Raw genomic sequence first — 16,187 nt, forward strand, 5'->3', positions numbered from 1 at the left:
ACACACACACACACACACACACACACACACACACAGACACACACACAACACACACTGGGAATCTGTATGGATCAACACTCTCAGGTGCAAACTTCACCTATCATCTGACAAAAAGACAAAGACAGAGAACGAAAGAAAAAACATCTCCTCACACATTTATAAAAACACAAACATTTACAATCAGTGTCACACTCCCAAACATAAACAAGCCAACCTTTTATATCTGTAACCACTAAAACATCTGTATTGTGTGTCCAAATATATGCCTATCAAATTGAAGTGAAAGTGAAGCAGCTAAATGGAATTCAGCTGCATTAATTTTCTTACTGTGACATGTCACAAGGTCTTCTATGAAAAGTCCTATAGACCTTTCTCACAGCAGACATTTTGACTTGCAACAGCAAGAAAAGCACAAGTGAAACTAATTTTGTTATGGATTGTTATCCATCACGTATCCCAGTAGGCTATGCCAGTGGGCCAGCATGCACAATAGCAGGACCATGGAACTAGCTCATCTAGATGAAATGCAGTTGTTTTTATTTTTGTTTTATTACACCTGTATTTTCCTGCCATGACATGCCTAAATGTCTCCTGTGAAAAAGGTCTATTAGTCCTCTTCTCAGGACTGTGTGGGCGTGTACAGACTGTGCTTGATTGACATCTCCCTCCCTCCCTGTTAGCTTTGTTGCACCTGTTGGTGTGGGTGGGGCTAACTACACCTTTATGATTGTTGCTGGTAGATGGAGTCCAGTGACCTCATGCAATTACTATCAGAGCTCCACGACCCACCTCCAACCTGAGAAGAGGTCTAATTGGTCAGAATAACTGAAAACACCTGTGTGTGCAGAACCTTTAAAACGTTTTAGTAATAGCATGTCTGGATGTTTCTATTTGATAACAATGCAGTTGTTAATGTTGGTAATCGATGTTGGTGATCCAGTAATAAATACTCACAGGTTTCTCACTTTATAATAAGTCATAAAGTGACAACCATCAATTAAACCGTAGTTTATGATGTTAAGAAAGCCATTAATAAAGTTGTTGTTTTTATTTTACAACAATCTATCAAGTTGTGAATGTTAATGAGTTAATATATGGATTTTGGTCCAGATGCTCTGCAACCCTTTTCCAGAATATAAATGGTCAAAAGATGTTTTTTTCTGGTGAAGTTCTTATTAATTACCTATAACTAATCTATAAAGCATTAGTAAATAATTAACCATTAATAAAGCCTTTAGCTACAACTTATAAACCCCTTTCAATGGGTATGCATTATTAGAAAGTAGTGCCCAGTGTCTTTTAAATATTGCCTGTATTCAATGACAATAATGCAAAACATAAAAACATTGTAATTAAGCTGAGACAAAATATCTGTTTTACCTGTCTGTGGATGTAAAATGTGGTGTACACTGCAGCAGGAATGGTTAGAAAGCTTGATGCAGACAACAAAACCTACAACACAACACAAATACCAAGATAGATGATACTACAAATAGTCAAACTGGTGTTTTGAATAACAGGAGGTTGGTTACTTTGTGTTTGTGTGTGCGTGCGTACTGTCTGCCTGGGAGAGAAGTAGCTCGCGATGGGCATGCTCGTGCACCGTGTTCATTCATGTACAGTCGCCTATATTCTATCTGCGAAAGTGCTATTCTTATTCTGTGAGAATTACGTCATCGCACTTCCCAGGGTGCTGCAGGCTGCTGTTCAGAGCATTGCTGCTCAATTGTCGACTATGCAGAGAAGACACACACTGAGCATATAGGCTCCCTTGGCAATGAGAGTTATGGGCTTCCATTTGAAAATAAAGTAATCTGTAATCTTATTTTGAAGAAACTAAATATTTAAAGCAGTGCAATAAAACTTGATAGAAATTCCTACTGAGTGTCACAAATGCTAATCCAAGCCCCTATTCCAAGCCCCTATACAAGAATATGAGTTCGATTTCAGTGATAAAAATGCCACGAAAATGCCATAAAGAATGTCGACATCGTAAAGTCCCACAAAATATCCCTGCAGTAATAATATAAGAATAGTGCTGAGTTTTAAAAATGTAGAGCTATTTTAAATAAACAAAGGGGAAAACAAATTTAAAGAATAATGTGAGAAAAAAAGCTACAGGAGGTTTTGCCTTTGCAGTCCGTTGTGTGTGGGGGCGGACCACTACCGGCGGCACAGCACAACGCACGTAGCAGTGCCGCTCATTCTGCATACTGACTGTTATTTAGAAGGTCTTCTCTATTCTAGCGTCAGTTTGAATAGGTGATACCGGCAGAAGTGTGATCTATAGCTCAAGTACCGCCATGGCTGCGCTGTCGGGAGGAGAGATGTGCATCAAATACCTGATGTTTGTCTTCAACTTGGTATTCTGGGTGAGTTTGAAGCGAGACAATGTATTGTTCTCAAAGAAAAATATACATCCTGTCTGTGTTTAATGTGTCTGTGTGTGAACGTGTGTGAGCTTTCAGTGCATGCGCATTCGTGTGTGAGTAGGTCACTATAGTGAAAGAAATTATACGGTGTCCCAGATGCAGAAGCGTACCGAGCGCTCACAGACAGCCTCGGTTACTTATCTCAGTATATTCTGAGGTGACCCTCGAAATGTTTCTGGCACTGGCCAACACTAAACAAAAAGTGTCCCAATGCGTGTGGAGACCGAGCGGGCTGGAAGAATATCCCCAGTGGCCAAGTGACCCAGTTCCACCGCGCAGACACGGCTACACTCAGGAGTTCGCGCGCAAGGCATTTTAATAATTGCAACGGGGAGAGGGAGGCGCTTTATTGTGGTGGAGAATGTGACTGATATAATAATAATTAAGACTTCTGCTACGTTACGTGATGTGAAGAGCTGCGCATGTCAGGATGTCAGGGAGCCAGCCTGTCTGTGTGTGAATGAATGAATCCTGGATATCCCATATAGGCTATTTGTGTCCTACTAAGTCTGCAGGGTGTGTCTTGTTGTGTCCGTTTGTTTGTGATCTATGTGTGTGTATGTGTGGTTTCAGATGGATGTTTTGTCCTTTTATGAACGTTTATAATTTGTGCAGCTTTAGATAGAACAAAGGATAACCATTCATTACAGGGCAGACAGGGGTTTCCCACAGTGTGTGTGTGAGAGAGAGAGACAAATGATACAGGCAAAACAACCTATTTTGGATATTCAAAAGATTCAAAGCTGCAAAAATCCACTAAGTTAATAACTTGTAGAAAATCAGCATTGTCAGTGATGAACAACACAAGAAACCAATAAGGTGACTATAAAGTGTAACTCTATCAATCAACAATTTCTAGTCTGTCATTTAGAGTCAAACTTCACACCCATATATAAGTGCATTTGAGGTGGATTAAGCAGGAAGTGAAGATGTGGCACACTGGTCATAACCCTGTTCATGCAACTACAAATCATTTGACACAGCTATCTGATGCCAGCTCAGTCTGATGCAACGAGAGTGTATAGAATTGTGTCAAGAGCAGGGTTCACAAACCTTGCTTTAAATTAAAAAAACAGCTTCTGGGAGTAGGAATGGGAAGTAGTCATATTTGAGAGCAGTCTATTAACTGTAGTCACAAACAGTTCAGACACTGGAGAAGTAAACATGCTGCTAGGCAGATATTTTAACATGCCTCAACAGAGCTCTCTGTGCTGCTGCTTTCCAGATCATAAAAACCTGTATGTCTACACAACCTGCACACATGCAGTACTTAGACATAAACGGTCTTAGACACAACGAGCTCTCTTGCCACTCCCTAACTGTATAATCAGGTGCTTGTATGAAGGCGTGGTATTGAACAGGCTTTCCCTTTCCACCATCTTTTTTTAACTGACACTATTATGCTTCACTTCCTCCTGGGAAGAAGTTGGTTATTAAACACTCATAGCGTTGCATTGTGTAGACAGAATCAGCATGGCTGTCGCTGGGGGAATAATGTGTGTGAAATATCTCATGTTTGTCTTCAACTTTTTCTTCTGGGTAGGTGTACTTTACTTTTCATTGTGCCTTATTCTGTTGTGTGTGTGTGTGTGTGAGAGAGAGTGAGAGAGAGAGAGAGAGAGAGAGAGAGAGGAGTGGAGAAGATTCCTTGACTAGTATTATAGATTTGCAGCTTGGTGGTTTGCTCTAATCTGCCATTTTGTTCATACCATGGAACATAAAAAAGTTTATACAAGAGAAAGTATACACATTGAAAAACGGTTGAAGGAACAGAAACACAAACACACACACACACACACACACAGGTACACCCTTTGAATAACAGTTACAAGTTAAAAATTCACTGACCTGTCTATGCTGATAAGGCTTGTGAGTGCCTTTGTATGCACATTACACAATATGGCATCATGGCATTTATAGTGTAAAGTACATACTTTTATGCTATTTTGTTCACATGCTATGTAAAAAGAGCAAACTGAGAACAGTACAGTTATGCAGAATATAACATGCATACAGCTATGTGTTGATGGATTCATTCATTCGAAGGAACCTTGTTTTTTCTCTCATCTCTCTTCTCTGATTGTGAGACTGGTTTTGTCTTCTAGGTAGGGACATGCACACATACTTCACACAGACACACTCACATATACACATTATAGTATATAATGCTCCTCATCAATGTGTGTAGTAGTAGTGTCACTGTAGTATCAAGATCTGATTTGGTTAAGGAGTTACAAATGTCTGTCTCCAGACCTATCCTTATCAAGAGTTGAAACACTGAGTGTAATTTTCAATGGGTTTGTTGGAAATGTGATCCTACATTGGTAATCAATTGTGATGTGTATAGATAAATACCAAAGTTTTGTTCTTTTGATATATAGTCACATACAATAGAAATTGCTGATGAAGTATAGAATGAGTCTTTTGTGATTAGGCACCATCATTAGTTTATCACTTATACGCGATGGGTAGCCTCGCAAAGCCAGAATAGGAATTTACCCCAGTGGAGACCATATACTGGTGTTGGTGAAGATTTGGATATGACAGGGGGACTGCAGAAACCTCTTCCTGGACTGAAAACTGAACAGAAAAACTGTAAGATGCATGTCAATGCAGATTTAAAATGACAACAGGAAGCAGCAGAGAAAAGAAGAGTTTTAAATTCAGACAGCGATGAGATAATTGTTAACTGGTGTAGTGAAATCGTAATCAGCTAACTGAGTTGACAAGTGGGAAATATGAATAAATATGGAGAGGGCATATGTATGAAAAGTATTCTTCCTGTCTGAACATATATTGAGCTATGTTGTGTCCTACTTCTATTCAGATAGAAAGACAGTCTACAAGCATACAGTGTGCATAATACATTTAGTGCTATAATAAGTTATTGCAGTACTGTATTTGAAAATATACATGTTTTTGTGTTTTAGCTTGCAGGCACTGCTGTCTTTGCTATAGGCTTGTGGCTAAGATTAGACACAAAGACGAAAGGCCTGTTTGAAGGAACAGACTCTCCATATGTGTTTTACACAGGTAAGATGCTCTCAGTCCTTGAGCAGGAACGTTATCCATTATCATTTAAGCAAAGTTTAAGCAAAGTTTTGAATTATGTGAGCTCTGCAAAACACTAAGTATGCTCATATGTATCTGTAATGTACTGTATGCGTGTGTAGGTGTATATATCCTGATAGGAGCTGGAGCACTGATGATGGTGGTGGGTTTTCTGGGATGTTGTGGGGCCATCCAGGAGTCCCCCTGTATGCTGGGACTGGTTTGTACTACTTTATTATTCTTCATGTAACTAATGATATTAACTTTTTTTGACTGAACTAACATAAAATTTCAACTTTTTAAAACCAAGTTTTTTTTCTCTCTGTCTGAGTCTTTTAAGTTTTCGTAGTGATCTCACTCAGCAGCACTTGGATTTGTTAACCCACTTTAGCAAGTGTGTATTATGGACTGACCTTGGGCTCAATAAGAAATATGTCTGCCTTTATCATTGTTTACTGAACAGAGTCGAGGCCTGAGAAGTCTCTAGATTTCCCTGTACTTGTTGCCTCCCTCCCTCTCTCCCTCCTGCCTTGTCTGGCCCTAATCTTCTTGTACTAAATCTCTCAGGAGGAGGAGTCTATGTAAATTGGGTTCAGCTACACTCAAATGACCTTACTTGTTCACACATGCGCACACGCATGCATGAAGGCACACATTCACACAATGAGTTTAATTTTGTCTTTCATTTCTGCAGTTCTTCTTTTTTCTGCTCATCATATTTGCCATTGAGGTCGCAGCTGGAATCTGGGGATTTTCCAACCAAAGCAAGGTAGCGTTTAAGTTTAAAGTACGTTACATTGATAATTTTACACTTTAACACTTTTTGACAAAGCACTTAACATATATAACGAAGTGTATTAGAGGCAATGCAATAAGAAAAAGCACCAGGTAGAAAAAAATACAAGCCAAAAACTAGAATAAATCACAAAATGACATGTACGGCAATGAAAAACAAAGTGAAAGAAATAACTATAAAAAAGAACATGAAATGTTGCAATAAGGATTTAAAAGGCAGTATGTAAAATCATGTATATAAATTAATTTTTCCTGGTTTGCTCCTGTGTTGCAGGTGGTGAATGACATCACAACGTTCTACATGCAGACCTACAATAACTTTAAGACAACAGGAGACGAGCGCCTTAAAGAATCACTGCGAGTGATTCAAACCGGCGTGAGTGATATCTGCTCCATTTCTGCTTCATTCTAATTCAGACTGACTCAGATCATATCTAAAAGGAATTTTGCACAAAAAGTATTTTCAAGCAAATACAATGTATTCCCATGGGAAGTTGTTTTTGTCACCGAGCAAGACTTTTCAGAACTCTCCACAACAAGTATTATCCATAATGTTTATGATGCGAAGTTTTAAAGGAAAAGTTCAGCATTTTAGGAAATAAACGTATTCACTTTCTTTGTGAGAGTTATATGGGAAGATCGATATCAATATCATGTCTGCCATGTTAGCCTAGCTTAGCATAAAGACTGGAAGGAGGAGGAAACAGCTAGCCTCCAAAGGTCAAAAACACACCTACCAGCCCACTCACTAAGCTCACTAATTAACATGTTATATCTTGTTTGTTGAATCTGTGCACAAACAGTAATGTTAAAAAAGTCATTTGTTGTTTTAGATGGAGTTATGTGCTGTAACTATTTCTTGATGAACATTTTATACATGCATCCAGTACTTCTGTGTCTCCACTGGTTGCCTGGCAACCTCACTGTGACAACAGGACTTGAGGAACTTAAAATTTCAACAAAATGTTGAACTATTCCTTTAAAGTGGTCATATTATGCTTCTTGGCCTTTTCCCTTTCCTTTACTGTGTTTTATATCTTTTTTGTGCATGTATTTTGGTTTTTCAAAGTCAAAGTGAAAAAGCCCAGAGTCCACCCCAAAGGGAGTTACCCTCTCCCACAGAAAACACGGTTCCTGAACTGCCTGAAAACAGCTTGTAGTCCAGCCTTTACTTCCGTAACATTTGCATCCCTATGTAACACGCATAATAATGCACGAATTGTGGTACACCTACATATGAAATTAAAATAATGTTAGATACCCTCCAGGCAGTCAATGGACATACAAGTTGTTACTGTGTTGTAGAGACAGTGCAGATTTAAAATGAGTTTAATTACAAATGAATAACTTACCGCTCTAGAAGTGAAATGAGTCACTCGGTAGCTAAAACGGAGCATTCAAGACACAGGAAGAAAAGAGGTGCTGCAGCAATGTGCAGAATGAGCAAAAATATGGTGTTTTATGAAAATTAAACCTATTCTGGGACAACCCCAAAATAAAATTATGAACCTGAAAATGAGCATAATATGACCACAAAAACACAGTTAGACATATGTGTTTTTCCTTCTGCAAGTCATCTTGTTCTCTAAAGGTATGATTTTGTGTATGTTTACAGCTGAACTGTTGTGGACCAACTGGTACTGTAATAGATGCTGCCAAAGACACCTGTCCCCGGGGAGAGCCACTTGAGGTGCTCATTACTAAGGTACAACTACCCCAAATGTGTCTATAGATTGGATGCCAACACTGTCAGGTACTTCAGTCAAGAGATACGAGGGACAAGTTTATCAGTCTTCCTTTTGCAGACTAATTCCCTCAGCCTTCTTGCGGCGTTACTATGGCAACAATGGTTTACTGGAGCCTGCATGCTGTCTGTTATGTGTGCCATACCACAAGTCATGTTCAGCATAGGTTTAGAGTAAACTGAAAGGACTCGTGCGTGTGTGTTGCAGAGCTGTCCTGACGCCATTGATGAGGTGTTTGACTCCAAGCTACACATAATAGGAGGTGTGGGCATCACCATCGGTGTTGTTATGGTAAGTGTGTGGTTGGTTTAACTTTATCATCTCATCAAATTCCAGTGTCTACTGCCCTGGAGGATGAGCACAGTGAAGATATGAGCTAACACAAACACGCAAGTAACGTATGTCTGCCTGTCTCTTACAGATCTTTGGGATGATCTTTAGCATGCTCCTGTGCTGCGCCATCAGGAAGTCTCGGGAGGTGGTGTGACACCCACCATCACACACTGAAGTCCTTGTTAATGTTGCATGATGTCATTCGATTCTCCACTGCCAATAGAAACACTGCTTGTTCAAGGGGGATAACCTAAGCCAGGCTGGGTGTAGGTATTTCTGATTATTACATTATACGTCAGTTCTAACTGTGCTGGTGACACTTGGGCCCACCTTCCTGGACTATATAGATGCAATGTGGTTATTTGGCCCAACTATAGAATGGGTGTGCTCTGTGCTTCAGTGGCAATATAGTACAGAAATGTGTAATTTAGTGGTCATTTGATTGAAATTAGTGTTTGTGAACTGCTAATTATCTAAACAAAAGATCATATTGTATACTGATCACATTTCTCACTTGGAGTCACCTACTGGCAAGACGAGTCATGGACCTGGGCCATAAAAAGGCAACCACCACTACTTCAGCACAATACAGCAGTAGCCAATGAAATTCTATAATTCCTTTTTCTTACAACACTGAAGTCAAGCCATGGCGACTAGTAGCCAGTTGAATGCCGAGCTGTGAACTGTGGTGCCTGTGGTTTGTTCCAGCTTGGTATCAGAGTAGCATTTCAGTTCCTCTATTTGTTCCTTACCTTTCTTTCTCCATGTCCTAACTTACCCTTTCTAAAAACATCTTTAATTTTTTTGTCACATTTTGTAAATGTCTTTTCTTTTTTTTTATTTGTAAAAGATTTATACATTTAGGTGGTTGTTTGGTAGATGCGGTTTGATGGTGTATTTTCTAATGTCCGTTTCATTTTACAGAGATTGGGTTGATTTGTACCATATGCACTGTTTGAGACAAAAAAAAAGCCAAATAAACCAAACTAACTGAGTCGACTCTGAGGCTATTATATTATGGCAATCACTCACATACACACAGTGCAACAGTCAGATGAGCTGCAATTTTTCATTAGGCCTATTCTCAGCAAATCTTCACAATTAAATTGACTCTGCTTGGCATGTTAGATTTAGCTGTGTAGGATATAGGGGACATGCAAGGGTTAGAAGGGCGTGGGAGACTTGATAAGACTGAAAACAACATTCAGGGTTTTTTCCATGTGCGCAGTGGAAAAAAAAACATTCTGAATACTCCCCTCAGCTTTCCCCTTTGATATTTGTGACCATCAAGTGTGACTCATGTAGAGTTTGATTCAAAGCACAAACAAAGCCAAGAACTGTCTTTGTTTCTGAGTTATCCCATCATAAACAACAATGCAACTAGGTCACAATGTTGACAGTAAACAGTACATATTTATGTATGGTAGTGAGTCTAGTTAATTTCTAATGACTCATAATTTCCCCCAAAAGAGGTGAGAATAGAATGTTCCTCTGATTATAGCACAAGGAAGTACACTTTGATTTGGTTGTTGACAGCCGGGTGTTGCCCACTCAGACACCCGTCACCCACTATGGAGATAACACTGATTATAAAAAAGATATGTATTTTTGTTAGATGGTTCTGTGTGTATGTCTTTTATATAACAGAATGTGTACTGGCTGAGGGAAGAGAGACCAGGAAACAGAGATAAGAGAAATGTTGAAAAAAATAGGAACCATGATGAGGATTGAGGAAAGAGGCCAACATCAACACTTCCACACTCACACTACTTCACATTAACACACAGTAGATAAAGACTAAACTATCTGATAATGACTGCACATTCTGTACTGAGATTAACACTGAATAGTTTGATGTTTTCTTTTTTACTGTTATTGCCAAAGCTAGCCTTGATTCAGGAGAGGATGGTACAGAACCACCGTAACATTTTATTGGCCTATAAATTGCACCACACAACAGTACTGCCATGAAATGTAATTTACTATCTCAGTAGAAGTATTGCAGTAAGGCAAAATAAAATACAATAAATACAAAAATTGCAGTGGCCATCTGCATTAAAGAGAAAATTATTTCCTCCAACTTTTGAATGGGAGTAAGTACTGAGAGAAAATATGTTTATGGCTTTCATCTTGGGACACAATACAATCTCAGTCCTCAGCCTCGTCCTCTGTGCCCTCCCAGGAAATGTTTGCAAGTCTGCGTGACTGTGTGTGTAAAGCTGTGTGCGTGCGCAGCACCGTGTCCACCTGAAGAAGACTTGAGACACACTGCAGCACAGCCAGAAGCAGCTGGTATTTACAGGAGACAGATTCAAGGCCCGAGTCCAATATAAAAACTTTGGATGACACAGCCTCTCTGCAACAATGCATGCTTAGTTTATTTTCCTCTAGAGGAAATTCATTTTTACCCCAACCCTGTATGAGGATTGTGTTGTGTTCTTGTGTGTATACAAGGCTGAAAGGGTGGGAATGATTCTGAATAAAACACAAGAGTCTGGTTTGAGTCTGCAGGAAACTTCGCAGACTGTGGGAGTAAATCTGTCGGGGCACGCTCAGTAGAGCATTTGCCAAGAGCTGGGAAACAGCAGGGATACCCATACTTGTGTCATCAGGAACTGATGTGCGGCTATGTTGTAGGAGGGCATGGTTTAAGAGAAACTCAAATGTCCCACCAGCAGGTATAACACAGCCTGGCTCCAACACACACTGCTGGAAGGGAGGTGCATTAGGGATCTGATTGCCTGTATGTAACGATGTGCTTTTGTTTGACTTAAAGGTCCTCTTGGATGCTGTAGTTGCAGTCATTCCCATGGGTTCCCAAGTTGAAAGTAGCATGCGGATGGCATCTCGAAACGCGCATGCATACTGGTCTGTTTGCCCTTCCCCTGGGCCACAAATGACCAGACTACAGGGTTTGACCATGACCCTTTCCGCTGAATCATGGAAAGCCACATGGACATACCTGTGGAGCAGAAAAAAAAAATTAACAATTAATCAAACCAGATGAAGAAAACACCAGTAATTAAAGTAATTCTTTGTATGTATATATGTGATTTTGAATATACACAGTATATGAGTGAGAAAGAGAGAAGCACTTTCATACCTATGGGCTCCCAGCAGTATTGGTCGGCAAAAGGTCAGTGTAGCAACATGCTCTGGTTCAATCATCCAGCAGTCTGAGACAGGTGTGGCCCCACTTAGCTGGGCAAAGAGAGACAGCTCATCTTCACTGGCACACTCCACAATGCACATCCCTGCCTGCACAGCTAAAGCCAGGACAGCAGCAGACTGTTTGACTGCAGAAAAGAGCACAGAGACACCCAAACTCTGCAGGTTTGCAATGACACACTCTAGAGACCTTTCTGCCCAGGCACTAAACTGCACAATACTTCTCTCCTTCTTTGAATTCCCCTCCATCCCTTGCTCTCCACATCCCAGCTCCAGCACTTCTCCTGCACTGAGCAATTTTGGCTGCAGGTACCCAGTGAAAACTACAGCTTTAACTGGCTGGTGGTCAGTCTGAGGGCAGGACGTAGCAAAGTCCCTGTGAATTACCTGCCCCTCAATCAAACGTGAACAACTAATAGGGAAGCCTGATACAGGTGTATGCAATGCAGGCAAGTTGTCATTTACAAACTGAAGTGATAAGGAAGGTAGGTCATTTTTAAACTTCCAGTGAGTGAGCAGTTCACAGGTGAGGTCGCTAATAAAGTCACAGTGGGTGCGACCCAGACGTGAATGAAAGAATGATGCCAGCAGCTTTTGAACACAGTGATTGTTTGTGTGAGCTGGTGATGGTGTTTTTGCTGTGAAATCCTCCCACGAAAGACAGCATCCATACGGGACCACTCCCATAGCAATGACATCATCCAGCTCCTCTAATGCAAATGCCAGCAGTTCATCAGCCAAGTGCCTGGCAGTGGCAGCCTCTGCTGCTTCCCTGGAGTTATAGGTGTGAGACACATTAGGCTCCTTGCAGGCTGTTGTATGAATCATCCGTAATATTGACGCCAGCAGTAGGATAAAGGTCTTGGATCCATCGCCTGTTATAGTGCTGTGTTTCAAGACACACTCCACCACCATCCTAAAATGAAAAACACACAAATACATCAAAAAATGTCACCTGACAAAGAGTATCATAGTGAAAGAGTAGATGTGTCTGTGTTACCTGGCCAGTGGATGCTCCAGTCGTAGTGCTGTGAGAATGCGTGTCCCACTGCGGCTCAACATCGCCTGTCCTGTGTCTCGGGTGAACAGCACCTGCCCTCCTTCAGGGCCAAAACTGCGGAGGACGACTGACTCCAACACACACACAGTCTGCAGAACATGGTCCAGGTTAAGATGCTCCACCGGCAGCATCCCCACAACCTGGAAGGCACACAGACTGAGGTTTAAATTAATTGCAAAAAATAAATAGAAATTTTATAAACAAGCCACAGACCCAGCTTAACAAGCAATGTCCAAATATAAGTTTTTGGCTCATTGTGAAAAGCAGCAGAAAGGAACATAACAGAGGCATGCAAATATTATTGGCTCAAAACACTACAAGTGGGCATGAAAGGATAAATCATATTGTGTATGCAGCAGAGTTGTACATTACCAATATTTGGCCCATGGGAGGCCCATCAATTTTAAATATTTGCTTATATTTGAAGAGCCATGTTTTAATATGACTTACTACTGTGTTAAAACAGCCTGACTTTCAACTGCAGTTCACACAATGAGCATCCTTTATTCATAATAAATCATTTCTACAGTAGTATCTGTTCACAGTATAATATACAGATGGGTGACAAATTAAAAGAAAAACCAACATGAAGTGTCTTAGTATGGAGTCACGCCACCACGAGCCCCCAGCGCAGCTTCAGTGCTCCTTGCCAAGTCAGTGGAACTCTATTGGAGGGATGAACACCATTCCTCCACAAGATATTCTCATTACGGTAATCTCATTTGCAAGAGAGACCTGAGCACAGCAGATAGAAAGATAAACAAACATAGCCAGACATAAAAGAACATATAGCATCAGAGACAGTCACAGACATCACTAAATATATTTGAAGATTAAAGTTTATATTATATCATTTGGTTTTATGGAGAGCCCTGTCTTACACATTGGTCCAAAATCTTCCATAGGTGTGAAACTGGGTTGAGATCTGGTGACTGTAAAGGCTGTATTCACATCACTTTCAAACTCACCAAACCATTTAGTGAACCCTGGTGCACGAAGCATCTGCATTTGATATGTTTCTCCACTCTTTTATTCAGGTTTTTCCTTTAAATTTGTTCTGTTTGTCTGTATATATCCACTCTATCATACAGTGATTTCTATTTTTTTATTATGCTCTAAGACATTATTCAGGATAGTACAGTTGAATGTAAGGGTGAAATGTAAACCCTCCAAGTATTTTCTGAATTACAAATGTTTGATTAGACTTTATGTTAGCTTTCGATATACAAATTGTCACAGACTTTATTTAAGTGCTGTGGTACAATTTATATATAGACTTTACATTTAACTAAGCTTCAGTGGATTACCCTGTAACCAGCTGTATGTACTGTGGCTGCACTGAGCCATAATGTCCATCAACCACGAATACATCTCTACAGCAAAAACTCTACAACTCTACTCTATTGCAGATCCTACACAAAGTTACGTTTCTCAGAACAGTTAATACCAAGCGGTTCTCAGTGTTCACTTTGGTGAAGACCTGTCCTGTGCTGTGTACTTCTCCTGTCATGGTCGTCGTGTCATTTGACTTATAAATAAGCGCGTCTTAGCGCGAATCACCAATTTCAGTGTAGTTTACTTACGCTAGCTACTCGGCGAACTTGATTCTGATTACTACTAGCATGTTTGCGTTAGCTAAGTTACGTAGATAACGTTAGCATCTGCTAGCTAGGTAGTTAGCTGAAGCAATGCAGTGAGCTCGACAGCGGCTCAGGTGACCTTATTTTAAACCCTAGAAACAACTGAAAAGCACCATTTCGAGCTGCCAGAAACCAGAAGGAAAAAAAACATTCCTTCCCAAGAACATAATGCTGTAATTTGAGAGAACTCACAGTCAGTCCAGGAACGCTTCCTCTGTATCCTAGAGACGAGGCTTCTTCTGTGGTTTGTTGCGTAGATGTAATTTAGACCAGATATGACTGTTGCCACCTAGCGCGTGGAGGTATGAGTTGTTTTTCTATCCCTTAAAAGCATGAACGCTGTTACACATACTGTAGTTTATTCTGTATATTTCCAAGTAAATGGGCAGGGATTTTCTTTGCTGTACGGCCTTTTGTGAAACTATTACATAATGTATATTTATGATTATTATGATGTGACTATGTGCTTACTGCATAATGGAGTGTTGTGTCACTCTATATGCCACTTTGGATTTTTTTATGAACAATTTTTCTGTGGACATCATATATACTTTCATAATCTCCCTGCCTTCACAGGGCCAATAATAGAGGTGCTAGGTGAAGAAAAATACATAAGCAAATTTGCAGCACAATAGGCCTTTTTCACAGAAGTCAAAGTAAGAGCACAAGTGTAAACAATAACATGAATGATGGCTGAATTCCATTTAGCTGTTTCAGTTTCAGGGTTATTGTGCTATTGTGTATGTTGGCAAACTGTCTCACTGTCATGGCTTGCTTGGAAACTTGGAAAGCATGAAAAATGGTCTCAGAACTCAGTTCTGAGACCATTTTTCACAATTGAGAATGACTTCCGGATGCAAGCCGAAACGTCTTGATTCTGAAAACAGTGTCCAGATGACTATGATTGAAACCTTTTCTACGATGGAACATTCCTAGACGAATGAGGGACTACACCGTAATATTTGTAACAGTTTTAAATAGTGTCTGTGTATGTGATGTCTGCTTTGTCTGACTGAACTGTCTTGTTGTGATGCTGTTGCACTTGCTTGTAAAAGATATTTATCTCAATGAGACCTCCTCAATAAATAAATAAAGCTTCATTTTCTACACACACAAATGTGTCAAGGCCAAAAAGAAAGATATCCGTCATGTAACCTCAAGATTCCAACATATGCTTGAATCTGTTAGCCTCCTGACTGTGTCACAAAAACAGTAAAACAGCACACTTTAAGGAGTGACAATCACAGTTGATCTAAAATAAGCTAAATAAATACAGAGTGTATATTTCTATATGACACAGACAGAGGTTATGTGGAGCTCCCTCTTCCCTGCTCATCCCCTAACCCCTCTCTTTCCTCTGTCTCGTCCCTTCTGTACAATATCTTTGTGCGTCTCTGGTACCTCAAGGTGAACGGGGCGGGGCCAGAACTTGATCTCTGTGTTGCTGCAGAAACCATATCCTAAGTTTCTAAATCAGGCAACATCATCTATACATAGACAATATGAGACAGTTCTGCAGCTACTGCCAGATGTACAGATGCGCAAACACTGAGAGCTGTCCACTCTGAATGTAAATGTCCTCTATTGCTGAACTCTCACTATGCTAACGAGCCTTTAAAAAGCCATGTCACTACACTAATGAATATGCATCAGTGGCCCGGTGAGGGTGACCTGTAGCGATGTGACAGAAGTCACAAGAGGTGGGGTGTCAGAAATAAGCACCAATGCTCCCATGAGACCTGAATGGACAGAAAAGAACACATTCAACCAAACACACACTGCTGCAATTCCCCCTATTCCGACCCCAACCCTATCTTGTCCTTCCCTCCCTATCTCTCTCTCTCTCTCTCTCTTGATCCAGCTTTCACACACCTTCACTCTTCTTGAACTGGCTAATAACAAAAATTCTTCCTTACCTCACTGTTTTCCTCCACCTCTCCTGCTCTCTCTCTCTGTGGTCCTG

The 16,187-nt window shown here is 40.4% G+C and overlaps 2 protein-coding genes across 4 annotated transcripts; one reads left to right on the top strand and one right to left on the bottom strand.

Moving 5' to 3' along the window:
* The first annotated feature begins 2,152 nt into the window (after positions 1-2,152).
* Positions 2,153-9,355, top strand: cd9a (CD9 molecule a). Of its 3 annotated transcripts, none has more exons than XM_044194663.1 (8): positions 2,153-2,372; positions 5,363-5,465; positions 5,606-5,703; positions 6,178-6,252; positions 6,553-6,654; positions 7,894-7,983; positions 8,231-8,314; positions 8,445-9,355. In XM_044194663.1, the coding sequence occupies exons 1-8, from the start codon at positions 2,304-2,306 to the stop codon at positions 8,508-8,510; spliced, it is 687 nt and encodes a 228-aa protein (XP_044050598.1). In that variant the 5' UTR covers positions 2,153-2,303; the 3' UTR covers positions 8,511-9,355. The 3 variants fall into 3 exon arrangements, with proteins under 3 accessions (XP_044050598.1, XP_044050597.1, XP_044050599.1); XM_044194662.1 differs by having other exon boundaries at positions 2,187-2,372; positions 6,178-6,270; XM_044194664.1 differs by lacking the exon at positions 2,153-2,372 and adding an exon at positions 3,813-3,971.
* bbs10 (Bardet-Biedl syndrome 10) lies at positions 8,444-14,529 on the bottom strand. Its single transcript, XM_044194661.1, has 5 exons — positions 14,417-14,529; positions 13,171-13,319; positions 12,525-12,724; positions 11,460-12,440; positions 8,444-11,318 (listed from the first exon to the last, which is right to left on the bottom strand). The coding sequence occupies exons 3-5, from the start codon at positions 12,713-12,715 to the stop codon at positions 10,505-10,507; spliced, it is 1,986 nt and encodes a 661-aa protein (XP_044050596.1). The 5' UTR covers positions 12,716-12,724; positions 13,171-13,319; positions 14,417-14,529; the 3' UTR covers positions 8,444-10,504.
* Between the last annotated feature and the right edge of the window lie 1,658 nt (positions 14,530-16,187).

Source organism: Siniperca chuatsi, linkage group LG4 (genome assembly GCF_020085105.1).
Source record: "Siniperca chuatsi isolate FFG_IHB_CAS linkage group LG4, ASM2008510v1, whole genome shotgun sequence".
Classification (NCBI taxonomy): Eukaryota; Metazoa; Chordata; class Actinopteri; order Centrarchiformes; family Sinipercidae; genus Siniperca; species Siniperca chuatsi.

Excerpts from the sequence above, each read along its gene's own strand:
- cd9a (XM_044194662.1), top strand. The coding sequence starts at position 2,304 with ATGGCTGCGCTGTCGGGAGGAGAGATGTGCATCAAATACCTGATGTTT. Across the intron at positions 2,373-5,362 it reads TCTTCAACTTGGTATTCTGG|CTTGCAGGCACTGCTGTCTT; the intron begins GTGAGTTTGAAG and ends TTTGTGTTTTAG. Across the intron at positions 6,655-7,893 it reads TGCGAGTGATTCAAACCGGC|CTGAACTGTTGTGGACCAAC; the intron begins GTGAGTGATATC and ends GTATGTTTACAG.
- bbs10 (XM_044194661.1), bottom strand. The coding sequence starts at position 12,715 with ATGCTGCCGGTGGAGCATCTTAACCTGGACCATGTTCTGCAGACTGTG. Across the intron at positions 12,441-12,524 it reads CTGGAGCATCCACTGGCCAG|GATGGTGGTGGAGTGTGTCT; the intron begins GTAACACAGACA and ends TTTTCATTTTAG. Across the intron at positions 11,319-11,459 it reads ATACTGCTGGGAGCCCATAG|GTATGTCCATGTGGCTTTCC; the intron begins GTATGAAAGTGC and ends TCTGCTCCACAG.